General features: G+C 35.6%; 1 protein-coding gene across 1 annotated transcript; it reads left to right on the forward strand.

Annotated features, from left to right (window-relative positions):
- The first annotated feature begins 8,575 nt into the window (after window positions 1-8,575).
- Window positions 8,576-9,476, forward strand: LOC131037762 (11 kDa late embryogenesis abundant protein). Its single transcript, XM_057969957.2, has 2 exons — window positions 8,576-8,789; window positions 8,904-9,476. The coding sequence occupies exons 1-2, from the start codon at window positions 8,682-8,684 to the stop codon at window positions 9,162-9,164; spliced, it is 369 nt and encodes a 122-aa protein (XP_057825940.2). The 5' UTR covers window positions 8,576-8,681; the 3' UTR covers window positions 9,165-9,476.
- Window positions 9,477-10,969: the final 1,493 nt, after the last annotated feature.

Below are 10,969 nucleotides of genomic sequence, written 5' to 3' on the forward strand. Positions count from 1 at the left end.
ATGTGGAAACCCTGTAAGGGGAAAAACCACGGTGGGAAACCTTACCCATAATCAGATGATACTACTGCAGATAGTAAGTGTACATAAATGGGGTTTGCACATGCAAAAAGGCCAACAGCCTAGAGCTCACTGCTCAATCACAAAATGGGAGTCATAGTGACTACAGTTGGATGGTTAAATCCAATAAGAATGTACTGCACAAAATAGCATCTTCATATGCTGGATTCAATACCGGTGTAATGCTAATATGCTTCTACAAAAACCTAGCTTCACCTTCAAATGATGTCTTCGTGTATACCTCTGCTTAATCTCACATTCCACATTCGATCTTACAAATAAGATTTTACATTTATATCATAACCTAAGACCAATTTTAGTAGGTCGGCTCTACAAGATATTACAAAAAAACATTTTACAAACAATATAATATCCGATGCAATAACTGATTGAACATGTCAGCTTAATTCATTTACAATAATAATAAATCATCTCCATAGCTTGCCATGCTGATTTGGAAAAGATAAACCTACCGGTGTAACCCTAGGTAACCCTGGACCTATTTGCCGATAAAAGAAAATATGCAAATATGAATATACCAATGGTTAATTCTTCAAAACAAAGTGTCCACATGATGTCTTTAACATTACCAAGTGTCTTCCATATCATTCCAAGTGCCGGTGAACATTATATCCTGCCGGTGAACCATATACCAGTAACTATGCAATAGCTACTTGCTTGCCAGTGAATGTTGTTGGATCTCCAATGTGCTAGTGTTCTAGTAGGTGTTGACATCAATGACAAAACCATACCAAAATACCAGCAATCTCCCCCTTTGGCATTGATGGAAACACAAGATGGAAAAACCATCAAAGTGCCAAAACAGAAATGCCAAATACCAAAAAAAAACAATCTCTCCTAAACAACAATCTCTCTCCCTAGGAGCAACATGTGTTTATCCAAAGATTTATTTTCTATACCAATCTTTCTATCAATCTTTTCTCAAAGATAATGTGTTTTTCCATAGATATCTCTCCTCCTTTGACATCAAATGCCAAAGTTCATATACAAAATACCAATCAATTCAATATACCAACTACTCCCCCTGAGAAGTAGCTTCCTCATCAAAGACCAGAGTAAAAGATTTGTCTTTCAATTCTATCGGTTGATGACAATCATCAACTGTCTAAGTTTCCATCGGTGGTGGTATGACTCCAAGCTGATCTCTGAGATATTCAAAAGTTTCCTTAGGCAAAGGTTTTGTGAAAATATCTGCAAGTTGTTCTTTAGTATTCACATAAACCAGTTTTATCTCCTTTTCTTCAACTTTTTCCCTTAGAAAATTCAGTTTGATAGAAACATGTTTAGTTTTAGAGTGTAATACCGGATTCTTAGATATATCAATTGTTGTAGTGTTATCACAATATATAGTAATAGGTTCCTTGCATTTTACCTTTATGTCTTTCAACATTTGCTTAAGCCATAGTACCTATGTACAGTTAGTTGCTGCTACAACATATTTTGATTCTGTTGTTGATAAAGATGTACAACTCTATTTCTTACTCAACCAAGAAACTAATCTCTTTCCAAGAAAGAATGCTCCTCTAGTGTTGATTTTTCTATCATCCACATCTCCTGCCCAATTTGCATCTGTGTATGCACATAGATCAAAATTTTCATCTCTAGGATACCATAATCCAAGATTTGCAGTGCCTTGTAAGTACTGGAAAATCCTTTTTACTGCTGATTCATGATTTTCCCTAGGATTACTTTGAAATCTAGAAACAATACATACTGCATTCATAATATCAGGCCTGGTTTGTGTCAAATACAGTAAAACTCCTATCATAGATTTGTATCTAGTTGGATTAACAGGTGTAGATTCATCCCTTTGAGATAATTTGTCATTTGTAGTCATAGGTGTGCTTACCGGTTTAGAGTTCTCCATCCCAAATTTCTTTAGTAATTCTTTCGAGTACTTGGATTGACTCAAAAATATACCTTTATCAGTCTGTGAAATCTGCAATCCTAAAAAGAATTTTATTTCTCCAATCATAGACATTTCAAATTCTTGTTGCATTTTAATAGAAAATTCCTTACATAATCCATCGTCTCCTCCAAAGATTATATCATCAACGAATACTTCTATAATCAAGATGTCATCATTAGATATTTTGTAATATAAATTGTTGTCTGCATTTCCTTTAGTAAAACCAATCTTTAAAAGATACTTATCCAACCTTGCATACCAAGCTCTTGGGGTTTGTTTCAATCCATACAGAGCTTTTCTTAACCTGCAAACCATATCATTGTCATCTGTCAAAGAAAATCCATCAGGTTGTTCAATATAGACTTCCTCTTCAAGATCTCCATTCAAGAATGCACATTTAATATCCATTTGATAAATTTTGTAGTTCTTGTGAGCTGCAAAAGCCAAGAATAATCTGAGTGCCTCAATTCTAGCTACCGGTGCAAAGGTTTCATTGTAATCAACTCCTTCTTTATGAGAATATCCCTTACACACTAGTCTTGCTTTATTTCTGACAACCTTACCATCTTCATTAAGTTTGTTTCTAAATACCCATTTGGTTCCAATTACATTTTTATCTTTAGGCCGGGGAACTAATGTCCAAGTATTATTTTTCTCAATTTGTCCTAATTCTTCTTCCATAGCTTTAATCCAAAATTTATCTTCACATGCCTCATTGATAGATGATGGTTCAATTTGAGAAATAAGACATACCTCTTCATTTTCCAATCTTCCTCTTGTCATAACTCCTTTAAATTTGTTTCCAATTATTTGATCTTCAGAATGATTCAATCTTACATACCGGGGTGTCTTAGTTTACTGTTGTTCTTTAATTACTGTGGAATCCTCTGATGGTACCGGGGTAACTGGATCTTCATTCTATACCGGTGGATTTAGTGTAGGTTCATTTATCACAATTTCTGTTGCCAGCTCACAATCTATATACCTTGAAGTTCCTCTGAATTGTTCATCAATCTTTACATTTGTACTCTCAATAATTTTCTGCAATCTCTTATTAAAACATATATATGCCTTGCTCTTAGATGAATAACCAAGAAATATTCCTTCATCACTTCTAGGATCAAATTTGTCAATATACTCATCTCTTCTAATATAACATTTACTTCCAAAAATTCTGAAATACTTAAGAGTAGGAGTATTACCAAACCATAGTTCATGAGGGGTCTTACCAGTTTCACCTTTGATGTGAACTTTGTTGAATGTATAGACAACAGTGCTAACTGCTTCTCTCCAATACACATGTGGTAAATTTGCTTCAGATAACATACTTCTTGCTGCATCCAAGATAGTTTTGTTTTTCCTTTCAACAACTCCATTCTGCTGTGGTGTCTGAGGTGCTGATAATTGTCTTCTGATTCCATTCACTTCACAGAATGTATTAAAGTCCTTAGATGTGAATTCTCCTCCTTGATCTGATCTTAAACATTTGATTTTCTTACTGGTTTCATTTTCAACCATTTCTTTGAATAGTTTGAACTGTCCAAGTGCTTTTGATTTTTCCTTGAGAAAAGTAACCCAACACATTCTAGAATAATCATCAATAATTAGCATGAAATATCTATCACCTTGTAAGCTTTTATTTCTAGCTGGACCACATAAATCAGTGTGAATTAAATCAAGAGCATTATTGGATTTTTCTGGAATACTTTTGAAACTAGCTCTAACTTGTTTTCCAAATTGACATTCCTTACAAATTGTATTCTGAGGTTTCACAATTTTAGGTAGATCTCTAACTGCCTTGGAAGTACTGATTTTTACCATGCAATCAAAGTTTACATGACATAGTGTCTTATGCCATAACCAACTTTCATCTATATGTGCAATCAAGCATGTCTTTTCACTATTATTCAAATTAAAGATATTACCTCTAGTCTGATTACCGGTTGCAATTTCCAAACCAGTTCTATTCATGATTTTGCATTTTCCATTTTTAAATTGTAATTGAAATCCCTTCTCAACTAATTGACCAACACTTAAAAGATTATGCTTTAATCCTTCAACATAGTAGACATTGTCAGTGTTATGCTTACCATCAAGAGATATTGAACCCTTACCTTTGATTGAACAGGCTTTGTCATCTCCAAATCTTACTAAACCTTAATTGTATTCTTGAAAGTTCAAGAATTTACCTTTGTATCCTATCATATGATGTGAGCATCTTGAGTCAATGATCCATTCATCCTTTACTTCAACTCTAGCTGCTAGGGCTTGTTCTACTAGTTGAGCAGTAGGTGCCAGTTGATCTTTTGTTATAGCAACAAAAACCCATCCATTGTCTGTTGGATCCTCATCAGAATCATCAGTCACACCTTCATCAGCAATGTAACAAGATTTGTCTTTGTTCTTCTTAAATCTGTATCTCTGATATTCAGGATTAGGCTTGTATGTTCTTCTAGCTTCTTCTCTTAGTCTAGCATGTCCATCAGGGCATCTCGAAGCCATATGACCAATCTTATTGTAGTTGAAACATTTAAAGGGTGCTTTACCTTCATACTTACTTCCAACTGGACCTTTTGGCATTTTCCTTGCTAATAGTGCTTCAAGTTCTTCAAGCTCTTCATTCTCCTTCCTAGTTTCTTCAAGTTCTCTTGCATAAAAGGCTTTCCAGTCTGATTTGTCAAATGATGGAGTAGATGATGTTGATGCTTTAAAGGCCAAATTTGTCTTTTTATTAGCAACAAGACCAAATTCCTCAATTTCAAAGGCTGAAAGTTTTCCAATCAATGTATCCCTAGTTACTGATGTATTAGGCATTGTTCTCAACTCATTTATAGCAGTAACCTTCATTTTATATTCTGGTGACAATCCTCTTAAGATTTTTGAAACAATTTCATCCTCACTTAAGGTTCCTCCACAACATTTAATACCCAAAACAATTTCATTTACTCTTTCCATAAAAGCAGAAATCCTTTCATCTTCTTCCATTTTCAGATGTTCATACCTGACTCGGAAGCTTTCAAGTTTTGCAATCTTGACTGTGGAATCTCCTTCATTCAGTGTTTCCAAATGATCCCAAATAGCTTTAGCAGTAGACCTATCTGATAATCCCATGATTTGTTGATCTGATAATGCGCTCATAAGTGCTTCTCTTCCTTTGCAATCATTCTCCTCATCTTTAGCTAAGGTATTTGGAGAAATCTGACCAGCTACAATAGCAGTATAACCATTCTTTGTAACTTCCCATATGTCTTTACCAATGCAATTCAGATGTGTCTACATCCTGATCTTCCATATCCCATAGTTAGTTCCATCAAGTTTAGGACTGTCCTTCCTGAAATAATTAGTAGACATTGGATCTCCTCAAGTTGTTAAACTTCTGCAAAAGAGGACTAGGCTCTCATACCAATTGTTAGGTCCTGGAGACAACTAATAGGGGGGGTGAATCAGTTGTCTAATAAATTCAAACCAAAAACCATTTAACCAACTTAATGCTTAATACCGGTAAACCAGTTAAGTATGCCGGTAGACAGTGTTACCAGTAAATTGCTATACCAGTAAAGATTAATGCATGAAACATAAGCATAAAGTCATCCACAACACATAACACCAATATTTGTACGTGGAAACCCTATAAGGGGAAAAACCACAGTGGGAAACCTTACCCACAATCAGATGATACTACTGCAGATAGTAAGTGTACATAAATGGGGTCTGCACATGCAGAAAGGCCAATAGCCTAGAGCTCACTGCTCAATCACAAAATGGGAGTCACACTGACTACAGTTGGATGGTTAAATCCAATAAGAATGTACTACACAAAATAGCATCTTCATATGCTGGATTCAGTACTGGTGTAATGTTGATATGCTTCTACAAAAACCTAGCTTCACCTTCAAAAGATGTCTTCATGTATACCTCTACTTAATCTCACATATACCTTCTCACAAACCTTTTTTCGCATTCCACATTCGATCTTACAAATAAGATTTTACATTTATATCATAACCTAAGACCAATTTTAGTAGGTCGGCTCTACAAGATATTACAAAAAAACATTTTACAAACGATATAATATCTGATGCAATAACCGATTGAACATGTTGGCTTAATGCAATTACAATAATAATAAATCATCTCCATAGTGTGCCATGCTGATCTGGAAAAGATAAACATGTCGGTGTAACCCTAGGTAACCCTGGACCTATTTGCTGGTAAAAGCAAATATGCAAATATGAATATACCAATGATTAATTCTTCAAAAAAAAGTGTCCACACGATGTCTTTGACATTACCAAGTGTCTTCATATCATTCCAACTGTCGATGAACATTATATCCTACCGATGAACCATATACCAGTAACTGTGCAATAGTTACTTGCTTGTCAGTGAATGTTGCTAGATCTCCAAAGTGCTAGCATTCTAGTATGTGTTGACATCGATGACAAAACCATACCAAAATACCAACATTCTTAACCATGAAGTAATTAAATTTGTCAAAACATTTCCTGTCGCTCCCATTTCCCAATTCTAACATTTTTGTTTCTAGTTGGACCTCAGGACCTAATAAGAACTTGGCACATGTTGGTGTGAGTGGGATATATTACCCAACTAGTTCACCTTGTAGGTATCATTCACACATGTTCACATGTTAATTATTTTACTTAGGGGTTTGTGAATTTTTCTAGAAGTCTCTTGTTGTCATGTGATCTTATCCTATCTCATGTATTGTTGTCTAATGTCATAAGATTAAGACAATTGTCACAATCTTGTTGAGTCTTATAGATATCAATCTTGCTTATAAAAGAAATCCTTGTGTACATTAAGTAAATGTAGAGAAATTAGTATCATTTGATCCATTATTAGTTATTGTACATTATTACTTTCATTATCAAGATTTATCTATTGTCTTTCTCTACTCTCTGTGGAAGTCTATTGTTGGTGTTGTATGTGATCTTGTGGTATGTGAGCTCACTATCTATTCCTACAAGACCATGTTTCCAAGTTACTTGTTTTCCCCAACACTTGGCCTTCATTGAGCATTGTTTTGAAATCCCTACGAGTTTCAAACATTTTGTTTCACCAATGAATAGGAACCTTAGGTATATAGTTTCCGATTCCTCCTTGTTTCTATGACCTATCTATAATTAAAAAAATCATTGCACGGTTCCAATTGAGCCTAAGGCCTAACAAAAACTTGAAATCAAGGTTCCAAGTGTTGGAGTTTTTTGTTCAACTCCACAAACCCATAGATCTCTTGCAAGAAAAATATTTATCACAAATGGAGATCAAGCAAGAATAAATAGCTAAACAACTAAAGAACTATATATTGATGCACAAAATATTAATAATTACAATGAATGAATCCTTTTGAAAGGGATGAACACAACCCTAGACTAAACCCTAGAGCAAGATTAAAAGAGAGGTTGAGAAGTATCCAAATCATAATGATTGAGACAACATGTGCTAAATAAATCTAATAAAAGATAAATGCACTCCTAAGTTTATCTTAAGTGAATAAAGTAATAAGGACCTAATTATGTAATTAATTAGATAATGTCCTATTTACTCCAATGCCCCCTCAAGATTAACTTAGGGGTAAGATAAAGAGATAATGGTGAATGCAAGCATGAATGGATGGGTCTCGTCAACAAATGTTTGATTAGGTACCTGTGTAAAACCCAATGCAAACTCTCACAATTAAGAAAATGAGAAAACTATATGGGTGAAAACTCTTCTCCAAAAGAGAGAAAATGAAATAACTGCACTATTAAACGAAGGAAAGAAGGAGGACTCAAACTGACCCCCCAATGACTTATTTTGTCACATAAGCACAATGAATGTTCCCCCATATGAGAGAGAAAACGAGGATAGGAATTCCCCAAATGAAGAAGTAGCTCCTATACCAATGATGAAAGCCTAAAGACAAAAACACGATACACTACTTGCAAACAATATTTCTCCCCTTAAGAAAAAAACAAATCCATTAGGGATATAGACACTTGTTTAGAGGAGTCATTAATGCTAGATTGCAAATTGTCAACACCATCAACAACTGTTGAGATGAAATTGACTGAGTCCATTATAAAATTGAAACTCCCACAACTAATGCGATAATAGAACAGTCCAAAGTCTCCATAATTATCACCCTATTTTTTCATAAATATTTTACTATTCTCATTTTATTAATACAAAACTAAATAAAAAATATTTATCAAAAAATTAAACTCTTGACCTAAATAGAAGTAATAAAAGTAAAGGCAAGAAGAACTCAAACCATTTTCGTTTAAACACGACAAGCATTCAGTGTGGGAGGACCGTGGACGTTTTGCTCCCTCGTGTCGCCGCGTGCCCTAAATTTAACACCTCTACAACGTTTTTGTTTCTCAGATTTCAAAAAAGATTGGTTTACACATTGCTTCTTAACTAAGATACGATGAAGTGCACTTAGCTGGAAGATGTTATTGGCGGGTATGTCACATCTCTACGCGTGTAAACTCTCCCTGAAACGTGTCCCTCCTCACGTACCTCCTCATTCAGTGTCTATCCTTTCCCCACCTCTATATATAATTGCCTCTTCTCACAGTCTCCCATCAATCAGAGTCATCTGAATTTAGAAACATAATAATTGGGTTGTTTACAAGTCAGGCAAAGAAGCATATATTGTTGTGATAGTTACATAGTTAGCAGAGTAAAGATGCAGTCGGCCAAGAATGCAGCGGCAGCAGCCAAGGAGAAGATGAGCAACGCAGCCACCACTACAAAGGAGGGCATGGATATGGCCAAGGCTTCTGCCCAAGAAAAGGTTAATGGGTGTTTTTATTTGAAGAAAGTGTTTTTGATAGCTGAATGAATTTTAGGGCTTTTTATTTTTTTTTATTTTTATATTTTTATAGTTAATGTTGGTTTTGTTGCACAGATGGAGAAGGCTTCTGCGCATGACGGGACTGAAAAGGAGATAGCTCACCAAAAGAAGGAAGTGAGGGAAAGTGAGGCAGAGAGAAAAGCTCACGCTGAGAAGGCCGAACATGCTGGTCAGAAAGAAGAGGCGAAATATTCGAACCAGAGTGGCACTAGACAGCATGGTCACACCACCACTGAAACCACCGCTGGTACATATGCCCCAACCAATACCGGCACATATACCCCCACCGCTCACACCGAACGACGATATACGTGAAGGTCTTTATTAGTGACTGCTTAGTAATAATGGCAATTGTCATGGCCTTTTCTGGGTGTTTTTATCTGTTAGTTCTATGTGAAGGAAACTTTGTAATGTTGCTGGTATTGGAGAGTACTCTCTGTTCTTGTAGTAAGGCATTGTTATGAACCTTTCCTGGTTCTTCTTTCTCTTGTTGTTTTGTGCTGGTAGTTTTCTACGAAGGAACAGAGAGCTCTCTCGTCTTGTAGTAAGGCATTGTGATGGGCCTTTCCTAGATTCTTCCATCTCTTCCGTCTCTTGTTGTTAATAATATTAATATTTTATTGTTTAGTCAAGTGGAATAGAATTGTTTATTGAATTGTTTATTCAGAACAAATTTGAAGTTCTGAATTGTGTGGGACCCCTATTAACCAAACATTAGATTTAAAATTGTCCAACATGAAAGATGACACTTTCGGAAAAACAAAATATGGAAGGCCGAAATTCATATGTGCAGAAAATGGATGTCTGGGAGAGGAGAGGATAATCAGGTGACTATTGAATTCCCCACAAAATAGGGTACCTAGCTAGAGGGATAAAATGACAGTTCATATTCTAAAGTTGAAAGGTGAAGAAGCGAAATGATGGAAACAGGTTTGACCTAAGAAAATTTTAGTTTTACGAAATCTGTATGCACCATTGCAAGTCTTACAATGAATAATATTTTTTAAAGGAGAAAACCGTAAGAGAAGAACTCAGGCGAATTCCTTCAGACGTGAGCAAATTGTGTTCGAATTCCATCGGCACAAAAGGCGAATTTATCATCATATGTTGCAGTGAATCTGCTGAGGGTTAATTTGAAGCAAATTTCAGAGTTATTTCCATTTGATTGGGTGCAAATTTGTCTCAGTATTCAACTGAATTTATGCAGAATTTATTCATGAAGATCTAGGTCTAACTCATCGTATTTTTAAATATTTCAAGGAGGAATTCTGAATCAAATCAGCTTTGTCAATTTGCCAAAGGACTTCGGTGGCTGAGATTAAGGGCACAACACAGTCTTAGCTGAAATTGAAATCCAAAACTGTGAAATTTAAACGCTGAATTCAAAAACTATTGATCACGGTCTTAGCTGAAATTGAAATCCAAAACTGTGAAATTTAAAGGCTGAATTCAAAAACTATTGAATCACCTGAAGTATGGAAATATAAATCGGATGATTTGTTCATCAATAAGGTAGCTTTGAAGACTGCACTGCTCATCGTGCGGTTGAGCTCTGTGTTACTCAATTTTCAAAGATGTTTAGCCGATAGGCTAAATTTTGTAGCAGATTTCAGCCAGATAGTTGTCTCATGCCGGAAAAATACGACTTTCGAGCTCTGTGTTACTCAATTTTCAAAGATGTTTAGCCGATAGGCTAAATTTTGTAGCAGATTTCAGCCAGATAGTTGTCTCATGCCGGAAAAATACGACTTTCGAGGAGTTGAATCGTTCTTTTGCCATGCCGACTTTCGAGGAGTTGAATCGTTCTTTTGCCTCAATTTTCAAAGATGTTTAGCCGATAGGCTAAATTTTGTAGCAGATTTCAGCTAGATAGTTGTCTCATGCCGGAAAAATACGACTTTCGAGGAGTTGAATCATTCTTTTGCCATGCCGGAAAATACGACTTTCGAGGAGTTGAATCGTTCTTTTGCCTGAACAAATTTAAACTGACAATGTATTTTTAGCAAATATAGACGGAGGATGACAAGCTCTGCGAATTTTCGGACTTAAGGTGGTCGACGGCAGCAGCAAAATCAAGGAGTCAACGTGGAGGAGTTAACCTCCTCCACCTGGTTTGCGAT

This window comes from Cryptomeria japonica, chromosome 4 (assembly GCF_030272615.1).
Source record: "Cryptomeria japonica chromosome 4, Sugi_1.0, whole genome shotgun sequence".
Classification (NCBI taxonomy): domain Eukaryota; kingdom Viridiplantae; phylum Streptophyta; class Pinopsida; order Cupressales; family Cupressaceae; genus Cryptomeria; species Cryptomeria japonica.

Excerpts from the sequence above, each read along its gene's own strand:
- LOC131037762 (XM_057969957.2), top strand. The coding sequence starts at position 8,682 with ATGCAGTCGGCCAAGAATGCAGCGGCAGCAGCCAAGGAGAAGATGAGC. Across the intron at positions 8,790-8,903 it reads AGGCTTCTGCCCAAGAAAAG|ATGGAGAAGGCTTCTGCGCA; the intron begins GTTAATGGGTGT and ends TTTGTTGCACAG.